Source organism: Stegodyphus dumicola, chromosome 2 (assembly GCF_044657685.1).
Source record: "Stegodyphus dumicola isolate Sdum_Otavi_A_Nest chromosome 2, ASM4465768v1".
In the NCBI taxonomy this organism is placed as follows: Eukaryota; Metazoa; Arthropoda; class Arachnida; order Araneae; family Eresidae; genus Stegodyphus; species Stegodyphus dumicola.
The window spans coordinates 95,289,172-95,316,674 of NC_140769.1; the positions used below are offsets into that span (position 1 = coordinate 95,289,172).

Consider the following 27,503-nt stretch of genomic DNA (forward strand, 5'->3'; position numbering starts at 1 on the left):
CTAAATTGGAATTGTGAACAACATAAATTTCTATTAAACTGCAAAACATAACTTGAATATAATTAAGCTTATCTTTATTTTATTCATTTCGTTCGTGCTTACGAGTTTAAAGGGTAATCAGTACAAGAAGTTTTAGTAGTATAATATCATAGGTAATCAGTACAAGAAGTTTTAGTAGCATAATATGACAGGCAAACAGTTATAAAACAATGATTTTATAGCATTCGGCAAAATGAAACAGATCTTACAATATATACGAGTAAGTGCTTGCGTATGCTGTTTTCTCGAATAGAGTATATCGGGTTCTCTTGCGTAACTTAAGCTTTCTGAAAGAAAATTTAACAACAAGAAATCTATTTCCCCCCCTCCCATTTCTTGCCACTTATGTTTGCTCAATACAAATTTTTAAAAAAATTCTGAGAGCTTTCAGATTTTATATTACGCCGAAATGGGCATTTTTTTCATCTAAACACACATACACGTTTCGAGAGCGTTTAGGCTAAAAATATTTAAAAAGTGTATCTTTAGAATTCCCGACAGACAGTCTCTCGCGCTGGAGATAAAAATGTTTTATTCCGCACAGTGTTGCCACTGCTCGCTTTGAAATCTTTGAGTTTTTCAATCAAAAATTCGTTAAAGTTTTATAAAGAACAAAACAGATAATGAAATAAATTCGAAACTCAAAATTCGGGCTTCCAGGTGCCCATATTCAGGACTACGTTACTCAAGCAGATTCGTTATCATTTAGTTTCTTGAAATATAATACAGGGAGATAATATTTTGTGGTAACAATTTGAAAAGTGATTCGACGCAAAATGCCGTTTGAAGACTAATAGCCCTTCTGGGTTAATGCCCCTTTGGGCTAGGGGAAAAAAAAAAAAAAAAAAAAAAAAAAAAAAACTATTTGCATTAAAAAACACAAATTAAATTCTTAAATTTTCTTGACATCTTAAAAGGCATTAATATATTCATTTCAATAAAATTATATATTCGTTTTAATAATATATAAAATATTTAAAGGCATATATTCATTTTAATAAAATTCTTGAATCTTATTGAAAATCTTATTTTATTACATCATTTAATTACTGCTAAAAACACTTTAAATTTGATGTGTAATTCGCAAATGATTACGTACCGCCATTATACTTCAGCTTCGAAAACATTTTGCGCTTCAAACCGATTAAGAAGAGTAACGTTCTTAAGAGCATTTAAAGAACAAATAAATAAAACTGATAATAATAAAATGGGGGGTAAGCAGACATCAAGCAGAATAACGTAATAAAGAGGATAAATATTATAAACAAAACAAGTTTAATACGTTTTCGTAGCTGATTCACCTACCCTATATTTCAGAAAACTCAGCCATACTAGAAACTTTTTTAATTTTCCAACCAACTGATCTGCCCTCCGCAGTGCAGCTGTATCATAATAGCATAGGGAAGCTGAAAAAAAAAAAGAGTTTAGTCTGGCCGTTGTTGTAAACCTGTTCCAAAAAAGCTGCACTCCCGTCCTTTCTAAATATTTATTCCAACTATTTTCGAAAGCAGGAGTCTTCTACGCGAGTTCATGAACCATTCATGGAGTTGAGTACTATTTTTCCAAAACTTTAGTTTGAGAAGCAGAAGCAGAAAGTATCAAACAGCAGTTAAATATCAGACATAACTATTTTCTTGGATCCCGTCAATTAATGAAATATACCCGCTTCTTTTTTTTTCATAAATTAAATCTATAACAAAAATTTCTACTTTATCACTGTCACATATTGTTTTCGAATTACCTGCATCAATAAGAACAAATGATTCTTAGTTTTAATGCAAATTTTAAATTTTATCCAACTTATTAATAAAAATTTGTGCATTTTCCCATTTTTCAGTTGTACTACGTCAGGAAAGTTTTGATACTAAAGGAAAAAATTTTTGCTACATATGATCATCAAACAAAAGAAAAAATTCACCAAATGAAATAAAAGGAGTTTTGATTCTTGCCATTCGGTGGTGATTATGTTTCGCGGCTTTTGAAATACTGAATAAACTATTTCTAATGGAAAACGTTTACAGCTGGCCTTAGTAGCTCGGCGCTCGTGAAGTAAAGGAACGATTTCAGTTTTACGGTTAGCGTAATTACGAAGAAATCAACAGGAAACATAAAAAAAGCATTATTCTACTATGGAGCTCCAATCAAAAAAATAAATAAATAAATAAATAAAATAAATAACAGTAGACGTGAGAAATTAATTTTTACCCCTTTCTGTTTTATTGAATATATTGTGCTACATTTCTTATGTCCTTTATCTGTTATTATATAGGCCCACCAGCGGCCGAGCAGTAAAGTCGCGGAACACTGGTAGTTCGGTCCGAGGTTCGAATCCCGCGAACGGGCTGGCTGCATGGGTGCTTTCGTAGCTTTCCCCATGTGTAACATGTGTACGAGCCAGATTCCCTTAGAAAGTCCTCCATGAAGGCATCCTTCCCCTTAGGCAGATAGCCTTCGAGGCTTTGCCGTAATTATATAACTAACTAACAGTAATGATATAGTTTTGTTTCATCAATTTAAGCGGCGCGGTTTCCGGCGAAAGTGCACGAAGTGCTTTTTGCTTCATGAAGAACATGGAGCAGAAGTAAATTCCCTTAAAATTCGTATGACTTTCTAATAAAATCAGTGTCAATCTAAAATAAAATTTTGCTTAATTAAAAAAAAGTATTTCAACAGTTTGATTGAAGCATATGTTCCGATTGTTCTTAAATCTTTTTTACTAGTTTACTTTATTTCATTTGGTGAATTTTTACTTTTGATTGATGATCATTATGTAGCAATTTTTTTTTCTTTTAGTATCAAAACTTTCCTGAAGTAGTAGTAAGTTCCGGGAACGTGCCAAATGTATCACAATAAACTCTGAAAAAGCAGAGTATTGGATAAATACACCGCCTTTGACCACTGTTGATCAAATACTTTAAAATCACAGAATGCAGATATAAGCAAGATGCAAGAATCGGAAGGGTCTCGTGCCATACTTTGAAGAAAGAACGAGCCGAAATGTGTAACAGCGCTGCTAAAAACAAGAAGGTGTAATGAAATTCAATAAACGTCTTAAATATTCAGTCTTAACTTAGTAGGATGACAATAACTTAAATATTCATGTAGAAGATAGTTTGCTTTATAATGAATGCAATCTTACAGTTGGTATGATAATTTCGCATGATACGATGCAACACAGCGACTTTTACTAGTCTTTGTTTTTTTTCAGTGTCATGTTACATTGCAAGAGCCATCAAGATGTGTTCAGCAGATACACATGGAAATAAATAAATTAATAAAATTACAATAATAATTATAAAAAGCTAAGTATGGATGTGTCTTTCTGAGTGCATTATTCCGTTCAACGTGTATGCTACCAAGCCTGCCGAATCATGATATTAAGCAACACATTATGCGTAAAATTTGCTAAATTGTTGTTTTCAATATACTATACAGTTACTCAAAATTGCATTAAATGTGATGAAAACTCAGCTTTCCAATGCAGTTTTCAAAATATGATTACGTTTCAGTATATTGAAACAAAATCATATCTTGAAAACATAAGAAATGAATTTTCTTTTCATTCCTAACAGTAGTGTTACGAAATGCACAGGCGCGGTGAGATAGCTTCCCCTCAAAGCAGGTTTAGGGTTCCCACATTTGGCGATAAATCGCCCATTTGGCGATATGCCATGGACGGATGGAAAACCTTCTGGAACGAATTCTTACCAGTTTAGCCCAGAATGTTCTCAAACACAAGCCCAAAAATCGAGTTGATAGTCGGTCAGCAAGTGCCGAGTGGGTCGTCGACTGCATCGAAAAGTTTCTTAGTGCATCGTCGAGACAGTGCGTTAAGCTCCGGGAACGACTGAACCAAAGCGTCGGGAGCTGTGCTCTGTGTGTCGTCGAGTGCATCGCGAGTTGTAGCATGGAGAGTCTCGAGAGTACGTGGAGTTCCGAGAACCCAGCAGAGAGTTGGGAGCTGTACTCTGGTGCTTTGCAGTGAAACTGTCTCCACCGTTATAGCCTGATAACCTGAAGGCTGTGTCGTTGATTGTTCCAGCGAGTGTATGATCGAGTGAATGATCTTCGACGACTGTAAAAAGTGACTTAGTGACTTTGGAGCTATCCTGATTAATATTGACTAAATAAAGTGTGTTTCGATACTTCATCAAGTGTCGTCGTTATTCACTTCAAATCCGTACGAGCCCCGTACGAACGTGAAGAAAGAAAATAACGTAACAACTGGTGTCAGAAAAAAAAAAAAAAAAAAGTAACAGTATGTATATTTCGGGGCTAGTCTCTAATAAGACTGCCATAAAAAAGTGAGGCCCTCGCCACCTTTGCTTATACTGTCATCTGTGTTTAACTAATGCTGAAATGAGAAGGTGCTGTTTTGTAGCTATTTCCCTGTGAATTAAATTTCTCCACGAAGCTACACTGCTCCATGACAGAGCAACTTTATACACTTCGCCAGAATCTAACACCTTCTTCTTCTCAGACTATGCTGGTTACAACGGACAGGAGAATCATCATATATCAATTTCATGAAAGTTGTCGTCAGCAATGCACGTACGTCTTTCAACGCTGGATTAAATACGTCACAACAATCGCAAAGTGGTCTATAGCTACATTTCTATGCGCCCGTAATTAATAGTATAAAATATACCATATTTAGATGGAATAAGAACTGCCTAATAAAGATTGCTGATCTTTTGCTTACCCTTTCAAATTAAATGATTTAGAATCTACAGTAATTTTACTGGTTTGTAGTAACTACAATTAGGAAATCTCAAACACAGACGAGACACCTCATGTTGTTAAAAGCATTGCAAAATAAAACAAACAAAGGAAAAAAAAAAAAAAAGAAAACTATTTTTATCAAGGATTATAGAGCTGTGGGTTAAGCGAATTTATTAGCCAAGATAAAGCCATCGCCTTAAAAAAATAACCGCGCCCTGCACAAGACAGACAGAAAGTTCCAGTCTTATGAAGAACAAGAATTTCAAATGCTAAAAACGTGGAAAGTAAGGAAGCAACCCATATTTAGAGTGATTCATCTGAAAGCTAGGGTGTGCGCTTCCTAATGTTTGGGAATTCCCAGCTAAGTTTTTTTCTTCTCTTGCTGCCATTTTTATTCATAGCTTACTTTGGGTGATAGGTACTTTAAAAATTTTTTGCAAATTTTTTTTTTGTTTGAAATTCTTAAGATTTTGCGCGATATTTTTTAAAAGTAAGAAAGGTACATCCATGCACAATTTACATCCATGCATGTGTAAGGTATATTTTAATTTGATAACAGTTATTTTAATTTAGTTCACCTTTCAATTCACCATACAATTCTGCAAGTTACAATTTTTGATGACTCGAGTCAGAAGCTAGCCAAAATCCTTCATCACTCGTACTAAAGTAGAAGTGTTACCAGTCATTTTCTGCTTTGATTGCCTATACAGCCAGTGACATCATACTATAGGCAACATTTTAGACTTCAGAATAAAATGTTCTGATTGGAAATTCATTCCTCACTTCGGTTCGGAGTAAACTCGTTTTTACAGCAAAATTTCTCGATGTCTTTGTAGATACATAAGGCTTTTAAAGTACATTAATAGCCTTTTAAGTATTCGGAAAGAGCAAATTTAAGTTCGGAAAGAGCAAATTTTGAAACAGGAAGTTATGATCCTATTTTATCTATTTAGTTCGAAACCAAGATTTTATTTAATTCCTCTTTTATCGTTGTCATATACACTCATGTCCATAAATTAAGGATAATTCGGAGTCACGCAGAAATCAAACTCTAAAATAAATATATCACCCGTAAAATCATTACACACATCTTCAAGAATCATATGCAAATTTCAGGAAGTAATCAGATGACACCGATGGTACGTCACAATGACACAGTGTAAGAGAGTGATATATAAGGAATACAGGCAAAGAAGTAAAATTGTTCGCAGGCGCTTTATAAGCATTTCATTGCAATAACCGAATAGTTTGACACAAAGGACGTATTTGGATGATTTTTTACGTGGTAGAATTATCGGCCGTCTGGAATGTGCGCGTACCCAACTGGAAGTATCAAACGAACTTGGAATTTCCCAGAGTGTCATCTACAGGCTTTGGCAACGATTCCAAGATGATGGTAATGTGAGTAGACGTTACAGCATAGGTCGCCCCAGAGTTACAACGCCGAATGAGGACCGGTATGTGGCAGTTACTGCCAAAAGAAACAGGCGGAGCACAGTCTCAGACCTATCTCGTCAGCTCTCTTCAGCCACTGGTACGACAATTTCAAGGTAGACCGTGTACAGACGCTTAGGGCAGATTGGTCTATATGCTCGTAGACCTGTCAGATGCGTTCCACTTACTGCAACTCACTGTCGCCTGCGGTTAGCCTGGAGTAGAGAGCATGCATTGTGGACACCGCAACAGTCGGCTTGTGTGATGTTTTCCGACGAGTCCAGGTTTAGTTTGCAGTCTGATTCTCGCCGGACTTTCATATGGAGAGCTCCAGATACCCGTTACCATCAAGAAAACATCATTGAACGACACCGTTACGGTGGTGCATGAGTGCTCGTTTGGGCTGGAATTATTCTGGGTTCCAGAACTGACCTGCATGTTCAAATTGAAACCATGACAAGCCAAATCTATCGGGACGTTATTGTGGAACAACATGTACGCTTGTTTCGGGGCGCCATGGGCGCAGAATTTGTGTTTATGGATGACAACGTCCGTCCTCACCGTGCAAACATCGTAAGCGAATGCCTTCAATCGGAGGTTATCACCCGTATGGACTGGCCAGCATTCTCACCGGACTTCAATCCAGTAGAGCACGTGTGGGACATGCTTGGCCGACGAGTTTCAGCCCGTCATCCTCCTCCTACATGTCTGCCGGAACTTCGGAGAGCATTGCTTTTTGAGTGGTGTAATATCCCCCAAGATCAGATCGATAACTTGATATTCAGCATGCCTAGGCGTTGTACGGACTGTATTGCATCGTCTGGGAGACATACAATGTATTAACAATCATACCAACCATGTAATATTCGTTTTTTGTAAATAGGTGTTTTTTGTAATTTGCTCCAGGGAGAAAAATCGCTAATTTTTTTAATAATATCAAACACATAGCATCTTTTTTTGCTCTTTATCTTTTGTTTAATAAATAAGCTTTACAAATAAGTCAAATTTGTTTTGCTTCTAACTCTTCCTTTGCCTGATTTTGCATTATCCTTAATTTATGGACATGAGTGTATTTAAGAGACCTACTGCTACCCCTCTTTTTCAAATAAGATTTTTTTCGAAACAGGAAATTTAAAATTTAAAAACAGTTTTGTCTGGATTTAAAAAAATTATATAGATTGATAAATATATTTTAATATCTGCACAGAACCTCTCTTCTCTTCGCACAATTAAGCTATGCAAATTTACACTTTCATGTTAATAACATGTATTGAATCTCACGATAAATAGAGAAACTCTGAATTCTGCCATTCCAACCGTTGCAACTTAACTTGATATATGAGATCAGAATTAGTGACTTCACGAACGGAATTACTGGTTTCACGACAGATGGGTCCCCAGTATAAACAAACATCATTCCATCATCCCTTACACGTATAAAAACTATCTCAAGAATCCGTATAAAACTGCGCCAGATGCTCAATGAGCTTTACAAACGGCGATGAGCTTGCATTTCCCCATTCTTCACTTTTTGCTACCGCCCCCACAACCCTCACGAGCAACAAAGGTACTTGCGATCTGCCATCTGTGCGTCAGCTATCTTCAGTTGTGAAGTTCAGAAGTTTGTATTTTAACTCCATTATTTCTGAATAGGACCATTTGATAAATATATAATGAAAATATATGTAGCTATCTTCAGCTACAGCTATCTTCAGTTGTGAAGCTCAGAAGTTTGTATTTTAATATATAATGTATTTAAATACATAATGAAAATATATGCATTTATCGTATAAATGTAGTAAGTAGTTCGTTTCATTACAGTTGAATATTAATGTTTAATATTTTTGATATTAAAGACAAAAGAGTGTGATAGTTCGGAATATGCAATAGGAATAAATCCAAACACGTAAAGTTATTCACAGCATAAAAGTCTTTTTTAATGCTCATTAAGTTATTTCAAATATAAAGCAACCACATTTCATGAAATAAAAGCATTTCGTACGGATGAACACGGATTTAAGCTAGATTTTTAAATGCATGACGAATAAAAAACCTTATGCATTGAAAGTCAGAAGCAAAAGATTTCCAACGAGTCCCTGACTTCCAACGCAACTTTTGTCCATCATTTTCATCATTCAAGGATGGGACATAATTACGGACGATTGTACTGTAAACGACAGCAATGTATCTCTCTAAACTCTATAGACAATATTTTTTGAGGAAGAATCTTGTACCTGTGGTAAAGCAACTGGGACGCTTAAGGATTATTTTTCTTTGCTGGGGATCTTCTAGTGCACTGGTCTAAAACTGGTGGCCCACATGGCGCCTCCGAAGCAATTTTACACGGCCCGTGTATACTCTTTACACTGCGATATAAATCTTATTAAAAAAATTGGAAGATACAGACTTGATGATTCAGTTTTATTCATCCTTGTCAAAAGATAAATATATGAATCATTTTCCATTAGAATAATCGCTTTGTTTGGGACTACATTTATATGTAAACAGATTTTTTTTTTTTTTCACAACTGAAAATTAACAAGAAAAGAAACAAATTCTCCGATCACAGTCAGTAATGAATATAGGTTTTAATAATGTTTTTCCAAGGTTAACTTCATCAAAATCGAAACGCCACCAGATGTCATAGCTGAAAGTTGTTATAAAAATAAAGAAGTTTATAATTATTTACATTCAAATATCTATCCCTTTTTTTGGATACGTCGAGAAAAAAATTAGCATATAAAAGAGAATAGGTTGTCATTATTTACTGTCCAGCTTTTCTGCACTTGAAAATATTTTGTAATTTTATTTATTTATTTAGGGCTCACCAGCAGCCGAGCGGTAAAGTCGCTGAACACTGGTAGTTCGGTCCGAGGTTCGAATCCCGCGAATGGGCTGGCTGCATGGGCGTTTTCGTGGTTTTCCCCATGTGTAACGTGTATACGAGCCAGTTTTCCTTAGAAAATCCTCCACGAAGGCATCCTTCCCCTTAGGCAGATAGCCCTCGAGGCTTTGCATAATCACACACACACATTATTTATTTGGTTAATTCAATATATTAGAATTATTTGAAGTACATATTAATCTGAAAATTTAATATTTAATTAACAAGCCGTTTGTATTACGAAGTGTAAGAATCAAAGTGTAACCAACTTTGAGATTTCAGACAAAAAATTAATATATATCTAAATTTTTCTTTTTGCGTAATTATTATTATTGTATATTTATATAAGAGAAAAAATTTTGTTAAAAAAAAGACTCTTTATTTTATTAAAAGAATTTCGGCCCGTCAACTGCTTTCAGAACGTCTATTCGGCCTGCCTGCAGTTCGAGACAACTGAGCATCCCATTCTGAACTACTTGGTAATTCAGTTATCTAGTTAAAAGTAGCATATTGTTAAAAGTAGCTTTTTATTTATCTAGTTAAAAGTAGCTTTTTATTGAGTTCACTCGTGGTGTTTTCTGTGAGTAGAATCTTGTTACCGATTTTTAACCTACTTCTTCATAAGCTATCGAATTCGAATTTTGCACACACTGTTTGTCGGTGACGATGCAATGTAGTGAAGCATTTTCAAAATTCGATTTAGATTTTTTTAATTTAAAGTTTAAACGATTTTTCTCAAATATCTGCGTTTAACGAGGAAACTAGGTATATAAGAATTTTGCAGTTTGCACCACAGATTAGAGAAAAAAAAAAATCTTTCTAATGAAATTCAAACTTAATTTCTGAAAATTGCTAAATTTTTAAGACTATTTAATATTTACGATTTTAAAATTTCAAAATTTGAAAATGTATCGAATTTTTCACAGATTATAAAACAAAGTTTTTGCTCTCTTATAAAGCAAGGTAGATAAAAGAAAAGTGCTTGTTCACTGAGCAATTTTCTACATTTTTTAAGAAATATTAAAAAGCGTTTCCGCGAAAAAATTGCTTTTGAATTTGTCATCTTGGCGCATTTAATAACGGATTAGCAACATATCCCCCCCCCCCATTTAAGCTTCTAGCATGTTGTAACATCGTTCTTATATTCAAAGAACACCAGCGGCCGAGCGGTAAAGACGCTGACCACTACTAGCTCGGTCCGAGGTTCGAATCCCGCGAAGGGCTGACTGCATGGGCGTTTTCGTGGTCATTCTCTGAATAATGTTAAGTTATTTACATCTATTTTATAATTTCCTTATAATTTATTACTTGCGTTTTAATAATGACTAAAAATTTGATGAAAGATAACGTGCAACTGAGATTAAAAAACAGAAAATAATATACACTTAAAAAAATAAAAATCTGAAGGCTTTCAGATTTTACATTATGCCCAGAGGGGCGTTTTATTTAGCGTTTTATGTGTTAACTTTATTTATTAATCATGTTCCTTGCACCTAAAGCATAAAATTCAGTTCAACAACAATATCCCAAAATAATTTTTAAATGAGCGTATCTTTAGAATATCCGATACACGGTCTCGCGTGCTGGAGATAATTCCCCCCCCCCTTCCCCGTACAGTTTTGCAATTGCTCGCTTTGAAATCATTTACGTTATTCAAAGTGTGATGGCTCTAAGTACCGTTGTTTTATCACAATGCGAGAAACATACATACATTTATGCAGATTCTTCATTATTTAATTTCTTTAAATATAATACAGGTATATTTGGTGGCAACAGTTTGAAAAGTGAACCCACATTTAAAGTTTTCAACGCAAAATGCCGAAACGAAATTAATAGCCCTTCTGGACTATTAATTTCGTTTATTCCCTTTGGGCTAAAAAAAAAAAAGGTTTTTACACAATAAGCTTTTATTTAAAATTGTTATGATAATTAATGCCTTAAAAGGAGAAAAATGATTTAATGAGATTAATAGACTAAATAGTTCAATTTATAGAATTCATCTACAATTTTATATCACGAATAATAAAAGATTGGGGCGTCTAAATAACGAAATTTATTAATATACTTGCACTGTCAAATGCATAAGCCATTAGTTTTTTAATTTCGTATTAATTTAATAACGCTGTTAAATTTATAAGCCATTACCCGTTTTTAACTTATTGTGGACACCAACGCTTTCATTATTCGCATTATAAAATTGTAAATGAATTCTGTAAATTGAATTATTTAATTTATTATTCCCATTAAATAATATGGTAAATTATTTTCTCCTTTTAGTGCACTGATTATCATATCCATTTTAAATGATAAAAGATTATTGTATAAAAACCTTTTTTTTTTTAAACTGTATTTTTTAAATTCCTAATTCAGCTTCATTCTATGCGTCATTTCAATATACAGTGAACGTTTTTTTTTCTAATGAGTGAACTGTGTATAAAGACTAGGTAAGAATAAATTTTAAGATGATGATGATGACAAACTGTAAGTAACTTTTTCACCCTTGGCTGTAGACCATTAAAAACTCACCAAATAAGATTACATGGCTAATTTCTTAGAGAAAACCTGCAAAATTTTTTAGACGAAACTAAATAAAATCTAGGACAGAAATTTCCTGATTTTGAATTTCAAAGGGCATTTAAAACACTGGATGAAGCTTTTTTTACCTCTTTAACATTATTCTGATATATCTCCAACGCTTTAATTTGCTTGTAAGAGATTCATAAGCAGACTATTAACAGAATCGTGGATCCCCGAGATTGTTTAGGTTCTTATTTACTGTGCCAGATGTATCCGTTAACTCAAATAAAAACCAGTGTGAACGGCCCTTAAAAATTCTACCGGCCCGTGTGTCGAATGAATTCTATATATCTCAAAGGCTTTGGGCTGTGTAGTAACGCTACAAATGCCGGAATATGTATACACATTTACACCAAACCCAAATTAAAAACGACCTCTTATTACAATAAATATGGCAAAATATATCTTAGACATGGTATATGTTAAAACAGAAGCAAAGAGAAAGAATCTCCTGATAAAAAAATAGAGGTTTTCCAATAAATAACAACATTACGAAATTAAACGTACGAATAAAAAACTATGCACCAGAACCATACTCACATATTAAAAAGGTGTATCTAAACATAAATGTAACACAGTATTGGTATTTTCTGATTATCCACACTTCTGATTTTAGTATTAAATTATTTCTTGTAAAAATGTAATATTTTCATAGCTGACGTCATAAACTTATACTTAACAGCCATTTAAACATTTCGTAATTATGAAAAATGTTTTTATTTAGCTAAAAAAATGGTACTGTAGAATCATTAGGTTTTTTTGACGCAGGAGACGTTAAAAATGTGTAACACTCTCCCCGGAACTCGAATCTGGACCTCTCGAATACGCTTCGAGTGTGCTCCCAACTACACCGCGAAGGCATGCAGAAAGGAGGGAGAAAATACCTTATATACTCCCCCTTTTAAAAGGCAAGTGGGGATAAGGCGACCCAATCGCCAAATCCTGGCGATGACGAATTATCGTCCACCACCCTTTTAGTTCGGGGGGTGGCACTTAGAATTTTTCGATGTCAGGAGACCGAAGAAATCCATAACGCCCTCGCCATGATTCGAGCTCCAGACCTCGCGAACTCGCATCGAGTATACTTCTAATTACACCACGAAGGCATGCGGAAAGGAGGGAGAAATCATCTTAGTATGTTTACTGAATGTAAATAATTGATCGAGGATAGTGATATAAATTTATGCAATTTATATTTGAAATTATATTTTTAAATGTATTTATTAAGTAATACTTCAAAAATTGTCACAAGACAATAACTGAAAAGCCTCTTCGGTTGTAAAAAATATAAAATCGGCCACATAGATTTTTCTCTCATAAATTTCTTTGTTGCTTATAAAAGTCTTCTTTTATTATTATTTATGAACAAAATACTACCTATGAGCAATAAAGGTTAACAAAACAAACATTTTTCGCCAATTCAGAAAGTCGCGAATGAATTAACGGATTTTTGCTGGGGTGTGGATGATCCCCAGAAGTACCAATATTCTCTTGCATCTGCTTAGATATTCATCTTCAGTACGTCAGAATGGTTCTCTTTCTGTATATTTTTTATTGACCCGTTTAACATAGTTTATCTGAATAACGCGGATGTTTTATAACAAAGATAATTAGAGAACTGAGAAACTTAACTGAGAAAATAACCTATTTTACCTATATACGTCAGGACGATTTACCACAAATTTTATGTTTGTGAATGTTAATTTTCATATATATTTCTTTTATAATATACATTTGAAAAAGTACATAATCGCTGACGTAATTTTTGCATAATATTTACTTACATTATTTTTGCTTTATCTCGCAATAATTAAACCGAGCGCAAAAAAATGAGGTTCTGTATATTTTAATCTCTGGGCTAATTGCAAACGGCCGAAATTAATCACTCCTTGTTCGGACTAATATTTGTTAAAAGTAGAACGACTTGAATTCAACCTTTGTTCTTTCAAAAAAGATTTCAAACCAACAAATAAAATAGGCAGGAACACCCTTCTAGCAGATATTACAGTTCAATGCGCAAAGCGTGGAAATGATGCCACACCCCCTTCCAATCTAGGGAATAACATCCGGGAGTTTTTACAGTCTTTTCCCTCTTCCTTTCTATTTTCGTAAGAGAGGGAGGCCCCGAAATATTTACCTTCTGGCTGGAAACGTGTTGGCTACAAAGTTGCGTCTGGAAGCCTGCCCATCGCAGTGTCTGCAGAAGCGAACCTTCCTCACAGTTCGCACCTCAGAGTTAAAAGAGTTCGACTACCGTGACCTAGAGACTAAAAAATGAAGTGGTGTTGAAGTTACTACGGACGCCGTAAAAGTGAAATAAAAAGTATGCAACAAACTACACAAACAAGAAATACACCATCAAGGAAAACTTATAGGCTAGTAAACAGGAATGATTAGCTCTTTAATCCGGAATGGAAGACAGAGAAAGAAAGATGTATGAATTCGACCATTCAATATTCACATGCATTTGGAATTTCACTTCATGGATTTCAGAGCCTTAAATAATAAACAGCGACACTCCCCACACCATATAACACAGCTCTTCCACAATATGGTTGTGGTTCAACAAAATTTTAAAACTGCAGGAAATGCCTCTTTATAGCATTCACATCATTTTCTATAGCACTGTTCCGTCCGCATATGGTTTGAGGAAATTTCAAGGCAATTTTCATTATTGAACAAATATGGTAGAGGTCGAGATATCAACAGCTCTACCATATATGTTCAATAATGAAAATGAGACGTCGAGATATCCTCAACAAAAAATTAATTATATTAAATTATTATTATTATTAAAATATAATTTAAATAAATCATGCTCAAGACAAAATTAAAGAGATCACAAAGAAAAAGAAGAAATGGTTAATTAAGCCTCTGCTTGGAACAATTAAGAGTCAATTTTCTAAGTGACGATCCTTCTAATGGTAGAACTTACAAGTGCTTAGATTCAAACAAAGAACTCTTAGACAAAAGCAAGTATTCAAAAGAACAAAATAAAAAAAAAATATTTTTATTTAAATTTTTCAATTTACTAATTTTTAAAATTACTTTTTTGTTTCATATAACACATTTTACAGAAGCCTAATGATCATGTCATACGGGGTTTTCTTGTACATATACATGCTGTTTCGATTTCTTGAGAAATGTAATTAGTTTGAGCATAATTACAAAATACTTAGTATAAATGATGCACAACTGGAAAAGCAGTACGTTTGAGCTGAGCAGGCCATTTTTACCTAAGGAGACTTATCCCTTAATTTTTTTAATATAGGTCGACCGTCTCAAACGCAACCTTGGTTGGCATTCTGCCAAACATATAGACTCGTCCAAAAGGGGTGTTATTACTTGCTGCGAGGTGAAACGTCAAGTGAAAGTCTTCTCTTTTCCAGAAAGAGGGAATTTATATGCTCGAAGGGAAAAAGGGTCTCCATTCTTCCACCCTATTTTGAGAAAAATTCGGTCCGAATGGAGCACGCATGTTTGCGCTCATGGTCCAGAATGAGGCGGTCGACCTATACTCAGAATTTTTCAGTAATTTATTACGAAAAACTCTCAGAGAAAGCTGGAACTGGAATAGAAACCTAGAAATTTCGAAAAAAAAAAAAAAAAAAAAAAATAGAAGATATGCAATGAATATATAAAACTACATAAAGCTACTATTTAGTTCTGTCATTTACTGCTATAAAATGCACATAAATATGTTCAATACAATTTTATTTTCCAATTTGTTATTAGTGTTATATATATTTCTAATGTATATCTACGTCAAAACTGCTGCCTAAATGCTGCAAGTTTTATCGCCTATAAGGAAGTATAGAGAGTTAAAGTATTGAATACACATAGATGGATTAAGGTATTAATACACTAGTGTGCAAAACTTAAGGAATACTTCTAATTTTGGTCGCAATTCCGCAAAAACTCAGCTGGGAAGCATGAAGAGGCATAAACATACTTACAGAGGCACACTGCAGTACTTAAAGGAAAAAGAATGCATAGTAAAACAAACAAAACGAAAACAAACAAAAAAAAAAAAAAAAGAAAGAAATAGGACGTAAATAGTACAGAACAAATAGAGAAAAAAAAACCTGCTTTATTGACAGAATGGTGTTAGTACAACGAACTGTATGACCAAGAGGAGGGAACAAACTAAACAGCCTGAATAAGGCATATGACATCCCCTAACTGCAATGGCTGTGTCGCACTGTCCGTAGATACTCAACATTAGATTATATAGCAGTTTTGGGGTAAGAGTTCCCATTTTTCAAGGAGCATGTGTTTCAGTTTTCTGGTGTTCTCCTTATCCAATTCAAATTTTATTAACGAAGAAGTGGAGGTAATTGCATATAATTGTAAAGGTACTGAAATGCCTTGGTCCGGAGGGTAAGATCGCACTGCCAGGCGTCTCCTTAAAGTATCCCACACATGTTCAATGAGATGTATCAGGGTAGCACGCTGGCCAATCCATTCTGTGGATATCTTAATTTTCCAAGAGCTTCTGAACAGCATGAGTCCTGCGCAGCCGTGCATTGTCATCCATGAAAACAAAATCGGGACCATCGCAACCCGGAAAGGACGCACACGGAGAAGGGTAATTTCACTTTTGTAACCATCTCCGGTAAGTGAAGTTCTGTCCAAAATGTGGAGCTCTGTCCGGACGTTCATCATAATACCATCTAATACAAACACTCCAGAACCAACTTAACTTCACTGATATTAATAGGATCAAAGCGTGACCCTACCTCTCTCCATATCAACTGGCGACGAGAATATTTTTGTCAGACTGAAACGATTGTCATCGGTAAAGAGGATGTGACTCCGCTATTAGGAATCCAATCATTGTGTTCTCTACACCCGGTAAACGGTGGTGCCGACGGGCTGCTGTCAGTGGTATACAGCGTTCAGGACAGTGGGCGGATAGGCCACCTTTATGAAGTCGATGAAGAACTTAATGAAGTTTATGAAGTACCAGGCGACAGTAAACCGGAACACCTGTCGTCCGGTTTCCGAGCTGAGCAATGTTGCCCACTGTCTGGTTTCAATCTTTTTTCGCCTGCAGGGCGATATGTCGGTCATCAGTCACCGGATTTTCCTTGGTCGGCCACCATCAACTTTTCTTACAGTTATACCTGTCATTTGGAATGCTTTCCAAGCTCGTGAAACAACGCTTTTATCAACTCCGAACTCTTGGGCGGCAGACGTTAAACTACGCCCCTCCTCAGGCTTGCCGACTTTTCTACCACGTACAAAGGCGTCCTGATGTTTTCTTGTAGCCGTACTGCATGCACGATCTCACTTTCACTTGCTTTTTTTTTTTTTTTTTTTTTTTATGTTGCTTTGTACTGCGCGTGATGATTCTGATGTCATGGTGCTGATATTTGCATATGCATAATTTTTCTACTGAGTTGGCTTTTTATTGTACTCATCGCAAAAAGCCCTTTTAATAAAATATGTGACTGTATGTTAAAAAAAAAGAATTGTTGCTTAAGTTTTCCTCGCTAGTGTAGATAAAGCACAAAATCTTGCGAACGGAAGACACAAGCTTAATGTCGTAAAAAGTACAATGTTACGTTGTACTTGTTACGACAAGCTGTTATGACAAGTACTTATTACATACAAGTACAAGGGTATACGTCTTTTCTTAATTATATTTGGTTTCCTTTGTATCACATTATCATAGACATATATTTTATAATATAATACAATATACAAGCTATACGCTAATCTACTCTTTATGTAAAAGGCAAAGCTCCTCGTCAAGTAAAGGCTACAATTAGGCCTTCATTGTAATCTAAAGTGTCAGAGGAAGGGTTACTTCTTCATCGGAACCTATAAAACACCCAAATTCTACAACAAGTATGCTGGCCAAAATTTGTATAGCCACACGACGTATTCTGACTTTTACTCGATAGAAGATACTATAATCTCTAAAGACATTACTCGATAGAAGGTAGTATGATTCCCGTTGAAATTCAGAAAAAAAAAAAAAAAAAAAAAAAAAAAACTTTTAACTCTTTCCGCAGAGGTGTCAGGAACAGAAGCTCGCATTCGAAGGAATTTAAGGGGGCATATGACATAAAAATTTTCGAATTTTCGAATTTTCAATTTTGCGCTACAAAAATAAAGTAGACTCAGACGATTCCAAAAATATATAATTTATGCATGTTTCGAAATTTTAAAAGGGCGAAATCTCTCGTTTAAAATGTAAACAAGCACTGGCACGCCCACAAGTTTAAAGGGACAGATGTTTTATCGTTGTTTATTATCACTTGCACATACAGATGTTTTAGCAGTTTTTATTACTTCCTTGGTCAGAATATGATTCTTTGAAAGACATTTGGCAACACGTTTTTAAATTGGCTTATTCACTAAGCTGTGTGGTGGATAATTGTCGAATTTCGTATTTACAACTTGGCTTTGTTTAATTTGTGTTTCGCTATTCTTTTCGTTCTTTTTCATTTAAATTCGTGCTTTCTGTGTTTATTTTTGATTGTTTTATTGTGTTATGTTAGTGAATAAAAGTTTTAAATAAGGAAATGCCGAGAAAAAAATCATTCGGGAAGAGAAAATATATCGGAAATCAACATACATATGTGAAAGATGTTACCCATAATGTAAGTAAGTCTCCCCTAAATATGAGTGCATCTGAGTACAAAATCGGCATAGTTAATGGCGAAGATGAGTTCTTAGAGTCTCAGAAGAGTAGAAACTTTATAATTGAAACAGAAACATTATTGCATTTATTGAAGGCATTTGCAAAATGTAAGAACTGTGGGAAATGTGATTCTTTTGATGTGATAGACCAAAGTAATTCCCGCAGAGGACTTGCAGTAAGTTTACTGTATTTGTGTACTGCATGTGGATATTCTACGAGTAGTATGACATCTAAAAAATCTAAAAGATGCTATGATGTTAATTTACGCCTTACTTATGCAATGCGTTGCATTGGTAAAGGGAAGAAAGCTGCAGAGACATTCTGCGCTGTTATGAACTTACCCCCTCCGCCAAGTGACTTTCAGAAGTATAACAAAATTTTGTTACCTGTATTATCAGAAATTGCTGAAGAATCCATGTTGAAAGCTGTTAAAGAAACAGTTGCAGATAACAGTGGAAATGCTGACATTCCAGCTGCATTTGATGGTACCTGGCAGAAGAGGGGTCATTCTTCACTGAATGGTGTTGTGTGTGCCACCTCTGTTTTTAATGGAAAAATTATGGATGTAGAGTGCCTAACGAAGTATTGTCCATTATGCAGAAACAAGCAGCATGCATCCCATGAATGTGTGAAGAACTTTGAAGGGTACAGCGGTGGTGTGGTGGTGTATTTAATTATGGCAAAGCACACGAGGGCTATCTGCCTAAAGGGAGGGATGCCTTTCGTGGAGGACTTTCTAAGGGAAACTGGCTCGTATACACGTTACACATGGGGAAAACCACGAAAACGCCCATGCAGCCAGCCCGTTCGCGGGATTCGAACCTCAGACCGAACTACCAGTGTTCAGCGTCTTTACCGCTCGGCCGCTGGTGGGCCGAAGGGTACAGCGGAGGTATGGATGTTGATGGCGTTTTGAAAATCTTTCAACGTTCAGAATCTAAACGTGGGGTGCGTTATGTAAAATACTTAGGTGATGGGGATTCAAGAGGCTACAAAAAAGTGTGTGAAGAAAACGTTTATGGGTTTGATACTACTATTGAAAAATTAGAGTGTATTGCCCATGTACAAAAAAGAATGGGTTCAAGATTGAAAATTATTTGCAATGAAGTAAAGGGTGAGAAACTATCCGATGGCAAGAAGATTTCTGGTCGTGGGCGTTTAAGCGAAGCTGAAATCATGCGAATACAAACATATTACGGTTTAGCAATTCGTCGCAATATCAATACTTCATTAGATGAGATGGTGAAATCTGTGTGGGCAATTTATTTCCATAAATTGTCCACAGACGCAAATCCTCAGCATGGTCTTTGCCCTACAGATGATGATTCTTGGTGTGGCTACAATAAAGCCATATCAGCTGGTAAAATGTATGTCCATAAACATTCTTTGCCAGAACCTGTCTTACTAGCCATTAAAAATGTGTTTAGAAGTCTGTCTGACAAAAAACTGCTGTCAAAGTGCTTACACGGACGAACTCAAAACCCCAATGAAAGTTTTAATAATTGCATCTGGATACGCATACCAAAAACTGTTTTTGTGAGTATTATCACCTTAAAATTGGGTTTGTTCGATGCCATAATATGTTTTAATGATGGTGTACAAAGCCGGAGTAAAGTAATGGAATTATTAGGAATGCAACCAGGGTTTTATATGGTAAAGAGTCTGAGAAAAATAGATTGTCTTAGAATTCGTGAGGCCCAGCTCGCTTACCAAAAGCTTTCTAAAATGGCCAGAAAGAAAAATAAATTTATAAAACAAAAACAGTTTGATGTAGAAATGTCAATTCAAGATGATTATGGTGCAGGAAAATATTAAAATGATATTTTTTATAAATTATTAGTTTTTAAATGTTTTTTTTCGTTTTTCTCAAAATGTGTTTTTCTTAACTTTCGGTACATTTTTCTTGAAAACTATTCGACCTGGAAGGTGCCAATTTTCCATAGTTGTTTATCATTACTATGTCTTTGAAACTATGCAGGATATAAAATTTACGAGCATTAGTATTGGATATATTAATATTTTAATACTAATTTTTTTGTGATTTTTCAAAGCATTTTACTAATTTATTTTTAATATTTTTTCTTTTTAAGTAAAATGTAAAATACTGCTTATTATTCTTAAATGATATATTTTTAACTACCATGCTCGATTTGAGGAAGATTGGGGCAGTACTTTTTAAGAAAAGTGTACCGAACTAGCACATTGTCCGATGAGATTCGTCAAAGGTAAGTGAAATTAAACAACTGGTTTCTAAAAATATTAGGCATTTAATATATATTTTATGTGTTTTCTATAATCTGTAATCTATGCATTTTAAATGAAAAAAAGAATTATGTGTATAAGTTTATTTTGAGAAAAGTTATACCTTAATAACTTTCGTCTCGAAATAGTTGCATTTTGCCAGTCGACATGTCACATGTCCCCTTAAGAATATGCTTTTAGTAGTTGATTTAATGAGTTGCATAGAGGTAATACAACTGCAATCTTTTAATGAAGCATTATTGATACCTTTTTCCTTTTTAATCTTCTGCTTTTTAACTGTCATAAGTTAAAGAAGGAAAGAAAAAACAAACATTTCTTCAGGAATTCCACACAATCATTCTTGGTAAACGTATTGGTTCCGAATGGGTATGTGCGCTTACGGTAGCGATTGCCGTCATAAGATAGTAGTTGTATGCTGTACTAAAGACTGTATTCTCTTCAGACACATGGTAGTAACCGCTTATTTTTCGCTTTCAAGAATCTAAATGCAAATAAATTTTAGAGTTACAATTCAAAGACAGAAATCGAAAATAAACTATTTGTGCACTCTTAAATTCATTGTACATTTAAAAACATATTTAATAAAAATTATTTGGTGAATTTGCTTCTAAAGATTTATTAATTATTTCTAATAAATTCCTCTATACTCTGTTTCACCTTATCACCATGACTCATTCCAATAGTATAAATGCTTTTAACGTTTTACCATACACTACTTTTCTTTGAACTGCTTTAGCATTAAAAAAAAGAAATACTACTACTGAATAATAATGACGTTCTTTAGGCAGCAAAAGTATAACAATAGCTGTGTGTGCACTTAATTCAAAAACTGACACATGGAATAAAGTTCTGCGTTAAACCTCCAAAAACAGGGTCATGCACATAAACTTGATAAAGGTTTCCTCTGTTGCACTATTGTTTACCAGAAACTCCATTACAATCTTCGAAATGTATTTTTGACGTTCTCGATTGTTGTATGTGTTGAAAGGCTGTTTCAAAGAAAACAAATGCTAAGATCATAGGTTTAATCCGAAGAAAGAAAGATATTGCGTAGTTATTTCTTAAGAAATTTCCACGTTTGCGCATTATGAAGGATTTTTGAAGTATGCTCCGTTAGTGTAGGAATGGAAAGATCAATTCAGTACTATGGTAATTAATGGATCCCGTAAAAAGTACCAAATGAAAAGACGAAAACATGAAAGTGAATTCATCCGTTTTACGGGATGGTTTTAGAATACAACTCTGCCAAAAACATTATTTAAGATTTTTAAGTTATGAAACGATGTAAAATCATAATCTTCAGCTATTATTGAGGGTAAGAAGTGGGAAAGAATTAATGCCTGACCTCGGCAAATGAATATTTTGAATAAACACACAATTATCTTTCGGTAAATTTGTTTTCAGAAGGATGTTTTTTGTATGCAAGAGGATTTTAAGAACACCTGTCTCGTATGAGACACAAATATACGCAGCTGGTTATCGCTTCGAGTATGGAAGAGAAAACATTTATCGAGCATATAAATGACAAATAAAATGCAATTTGTTTTAGCTTATAATGGCATAGAATGAAAACAGCTATACTAGGAGGGAAAAAATAATTATTATCTCTATTTTGTTTAGCACATACATAAATTAGTTTAATTAATTCCAATTATATAATACAAGTTTCATAAACAATTTTTTGACTCAGCTTCCTTATAACTAGCACACTATTTGAATGCTGATCTACAATTCTTTGACTGTTTTTCCTTTTGTATATAGAATTCTGTCATATCACCGAACGTTTTATTATTGTATCAAAATATTAAAGTATGTTTTAAAATAGGAGAAAACACAGGGCGCAAAAAGAGCTAAATTTTATATCTACGATGCTTGAATTAACGGAAGACTATGGGAAAAATTTCTCATGATATGCCAAATCATAAACACAACGGACATGTCCCATAATTCACTATAACGGTGATAAAAAGACGGAAAAAATATTACGGATATAAATAAAACATGACAATGTATCACAGAAGTATGATATTTAAAATAACATTTCTTCACTTGGCGAATGAATTAAAAAAAGGGAAATAAACGTTACTTTAGTTGAATTTCACTTACATTTAATTTATGATAGTTTATCAGATTTAATTATTTGTAAATTACAGATGCGTTTTTACTTTTTTAGAAGTCCGGTAATGTTCAGCTGTGTCCTCGCTGGGATTCAAAGCACAGATCTTCTATTTACTAGCTTGATATGCTAACCATTTACACCATGAACGTACGCACGAGTAAATGCGAATATTCTTTACAAAGTTACAGCCTAAGGAGCAGAAGTTTTAGAAAACCAACCACACCTTGCCAGCGCCTCTAATCTTTACAAATTTATTTATTTAATTTTTAACTAAATACATTAGCCCTTCAACGAAGTAACTATGTAAAACCTTTGAGCGCTGCTAATTAGTCTCGCGTTGCATTGCCTTCATACTGTTTTTTTTTTCTCTGAGATTTTATATTAATGCGAAATATTTCCCCCCAAAAATTTGAAACGAAAGCAGCCTTCCGAAGGACAAAAAAAGTAACAAACACAGGTATAATCTGAATCGGAAGGTTCAACTCTACAGATGGTCATTTATTAAAACGAAAAATTATATTCACAGCAATTTATAAGGTTCAGTAAACGGCACAATTTCAAGCTTGTAGAGCTCATAAAGAAATTTCACAGCAGTTGAGTCACTAGGTTAGTCCTGGCTAGTTCTCAGTTTCCTGGCTTCATTATAACCTACAGTCACTAGGTTATACTCTGAAGCCAGGAAACTTGCAATGCCCTCGCCGAGATTCGAACTCCGGACCTCCCAAATAACGCGTCGAGCGTTACTTCCAGTTACACCACGAAGGAACGCGAAAAGGAAAGAGAAAATACCTTATAGAATGAAATATTGTTTGAGATATTAATTGTTAACCACATTTCGAAAGAAAAATTACGGTATTATTCTTCCTTTATTTAGAGTTTATTCATTTATTTGATACAGTTTTTATTTACTTTTCTTTATTACTCTAATTATTCTTCTTACGTTTACATTTGAAGATTTTGCTAACGTGATGTAGAGAAGAGGGATTACATGGATTCCACCAAATTTCGTAATGTGGGATTCCAAATGACGTAAGAAAAGTTTTGTTCCGTTGCCAAAGCGAATCTGAACTGACTTAAATGTCTAAGCGAGTTGCAAACATTCTTTTAGCTGTAGTCAGAGATTTTCGAAAACAGAAGTTACTAGTCTTACAGGAAGAATCACTAGTTACCATTACAAGAACCTCACAGAATTCAAAAATACATATTTAAGTCATTTAAATACGTATTTAAGATTTAAATACGTATTTTAATTATAATTATTTCTGTAATAAGAGACAAGCGGGGGTATATAATTACTGACAGGCCATAATAATAATAAAAGAATATGTTTACAAAGCTCTACAGCCAAAAATCTACTAAACTAAATCTAAACATATTTGATGTAAAATATTCTGTAATCCATAGCCTTGATTTCTTTAAAAAAAAAGGGGGGGGGGAGATTTTAGAATTTTGCAGCTACGGAAATGGGAGAAAACTAGAGGCAGGAGGATATGTTTTCGGAATGAAATGAGTTGCAACTAAGAAAAAGTTTACATTTCACATTCGTCTTCACTTTAACGTTATCTGTAGATTTTTCTTAAATGTGTTTCCTTTGCATATGTTCCTAAACCTTCAGAGTATTTTCAGCAGCGAAAAGCAGATTCATGCTTTGTATTATTATTCGATTCTTCAAAATGGCTAAATTATCTCGTATTCTTGGTGCATTCTACTTTTTAAATGCACCAAGAGAATCAAAATGGCCACTTAGCTAAAAAAATTCAATTAATCATTCGGTCTTCGGTGAAATGCTGTAGCAGTGTTCGCAGAAATTTTTGAGCTAAAGTAGCAAAAAATATACCGTGACGTCGGCGATCACACAATTTTCTGTGAAGCTATAGGTACGTGACCTCACATGATATCTGACGTCAACACAAATTCAATCTTCGTATATCCCGTAAGTTACAGAATGTAATTCAATTTTTGGTCGTTCTTATGCGTATTAATTTTGACGAAAATCTTACAACTATATCGCTAATTTTCCATTGTTTGAAATTTCATTGCTCTAGTTAACAAGTTTTTATTAATTTACGTTGTTATCTTTTAGATAATTTGCTCATATCCATTGTTAGGTGCTTTCTTGCGTTTGGATTTCTAGCACTGTTGCCCTAATTCTTTTTATTGGCAGTTTATTTTCGTTAATGTGTGGGTAAGTCCACATTTATATAACTTGCAATAAGCTTCTAACATATCAGTTTTCATTGACTCTAGTTAATTTTCAAACACGGGTATATTATGCCAAGTATATTTTAAGATATTCTTTCTGATGAATTTTTTTGTTTCTCGTAATTCACACTTTGACACAGTAACTATAATCTGACTTAAACTTCTGAATCCTACTCACAGATAACCAAAATATTAAACAAGGCAATCAATCTATCAAACACATAAAAACAATACCATTGGAAAATCGAGTGCACATGATTTCAGTATTGTCAATTTCCTACTTTTATTTAAGCCTAAATAAATAATTGCTTTTTTATTATAAACTGATTTTAATAGATACATTATGTTAACATATATGAATTTTATGATACATAAAAAAAGTTTAATGCAGCAAAAAGTATCACAAGCAAATGATAGAACAGCAAAAAATTCGAAGAATCGCACAAACATAAATATCAGTAGCACAAGCTTGTTAAAAGTAGCAGGTTTGCAAAATATGATATGGCAACATTGTTCTACAGTAGGTTTGTTGGGCTATAATTACACAGTGAAAGGGTGCTCCGTCCTGCATATGAGTAATATCTATATTTTCAAGATGCGAAAAGGCAAAATTTAACAACATTGTTCGGTATCTCATAGTAACACGAAAATCTTGTATCTCACGAAACAAGTTAGACCACTGAATGGCAAATCGGCTTTATAAAAATGGTCTACGGATTTTAAGGGGGCAGAAAATGCGATCCTTCTTCAACAGAGAAAAACATCAGCTACACAATGTGATTTTGACATGTGCAGAGGGATCCCAAACGCGACTGTGTGTTGACGTTGCCATTTCAGACAAAAAATATGCTCACCATTACATCGTGCACTGAGTGTGGTTGATCTTCTAAAGGAAATCTTCTGCATCCCCCCTGGAGCATAATTTCTCCCCCGTTACATACGAAACTCCCATTGTATCTGGATATTGCCCTAACATTTGCCCAATACATTGAGATAAATATATCTTCTGTATATCTATTTTGACGGTATCTGCTAGATTCGCGGGCATTTTAGAAGAGACTCGGGTTGATCTTTACATTATGGTAACTTGGCGTTTTTTTGGCGAAAATTTGGCGACCAACTCTCCTACAGCAAACCTCTATTTTTTTTTTTTTCCGCCGCCATTTTGTCTTCACAAAGTAAAGACATGTTTCTTTTCTTTTTATCTACTGAACACTTCTTCCAACAATCTACTAGCCGAATTACACTTATGCTAGAAATTTTATCTAACAAAACTGCTTAATCATGACAAATATTCACTGCAAAATTGGGAAAAAGTGCACAATACCATACTCCTTACGCGTTTTTCAAAATAACACATACACATAAACCATGTACACGCCGACTTATTTTTACTTAAAAAAACATCCCAGAATTACACAAAAATGGCATTGCGCACACTCTTCACTATATCCATGTACACTGCTTTTTTCTCATAAATTAGAAAAATTTCACGAAAATACATGACAATTTTCTGAATCTTTAAACCCGGTAAAAAGAACATATATGAAATTACCTGACTGCAAAAAAGTATATACCCTTTCCAAATATGAACATTTCCACGTATAAAATAAATAAAATATCCAAAAACTTTTACCTCTAAATTATCTATTATAAACGTCACCAATGAATTTATAACGAAAACATTAAGAATGGTTGCAAATACTTAGTTTCAAATATTTAAATTATTTCCATGCACGTTTACTTCAACTTAAACGTATACCAAATTCCTACAAACATAAAATTCACAAAATAACTATCATTTAATTAAAATATCACTAAACCGTGTACACGTCGACTTATTTTTACTTAAAAAAACATCCCGGAATTGCACAAAAATGGCATTGCGCACACTCTTCACTATATCCATGTACACTGCTTTTTTCTCATAAATTAGAAAAATTTCACGAAAATGCATAACAATTTTCTGAATCTTTAAACACGGTAAAAAGAACATATATGAAATTACCTGATCGCGAAAAAGTATATACCCTTTCCAAATATGAACATTTCCCCGTATAAAATGAATAAAATATCCAAAAACTTTTACCTCTACATTATCTATTATATTACAAACGTCACTAACTAATTCATACCGCAAACATTACAAATGGTTACAAATACTTAGTGTCAAATATTTAAATTATTTCCATGCACGTTTACGCAAATTACTTTACTTCCACCTTACATTTAGAACAATGCATAAAAATAATATCCTCAAATAATTAAAAATACTAACTTACCTATTCTTCTTCAGAATCTTGATTACGTGTCCGATAAACTTTTCTTATTTCTGTTTCAGGATCTTTAAAATCATACTTATAGTTCACAGCAAGGTACCAGGTAAAATAAATAACTTAATAAAACATCTTTACTTCTATCTCGCACAACCTTAAAGAAACACTTATTACTACCCCTTTCAATCGCACTAAATACCCATTTCGAATTCACTTTAGTTAGGGCCATGAGATCCAAAAATTAACGAACACTGTTTCACACAACACAGAATAAAGTCAAATGCAAAATTTCCAGATTTTTTCCCGATTTCCCCCCTTTCCCGATTAAAGAACCGT

General features: G+C 34.1%; 2 protein-coding genes across 3 annotated transcripts in view; one reads left to right on the forward strand and one right to left on the reverse strand.

Moving 5' to 3' along the window:
• The window catches only part of LOC118193336 (uncharacterized), a 309,458-nt gene that overhangs the window by 167,902 nt on the left and 114,053 nt on the right, over positions 1-27,503 (reverse strand). The gene's annotated exons all lie outside the window — the stretch shown is intronic.
• Positions 18,117-20,123, forward strand: LOC146998520 (uncharacterized). Its single transcript, XM_085810202.1, has 2 exons — positions 18,117-18,964; positions 19,201-20,123. The coding sequence occupies exons 1-2, from the start codon at positions 18,190-18,192 to the stop codon at positions 20,121-20,123; spliced, it is 1,698 nt and encodes a 565-aa protein (XP_085666328.1). The 5' UTR covers positions 18,117-18,189.

What these genes read in the sequence shown, in the direction of transcription:
- LOC146998520 (XM_085810202.1), top strand. Translation starts at nt 18,190, where the DNA reads ATGCCGAGAAAAAAATCATTCGGGAAGAGAAAATATATCGGAAATCAA. An exon ending in CTTTGAAGGGTACAGCGGTG is followed by an intron (nt 18,965 to 19,200) that starts GTGTGGTGGTGT and finishes GGTACAGCGGAG; the next exon opens with GTATGGATGTTGATGGCGTT.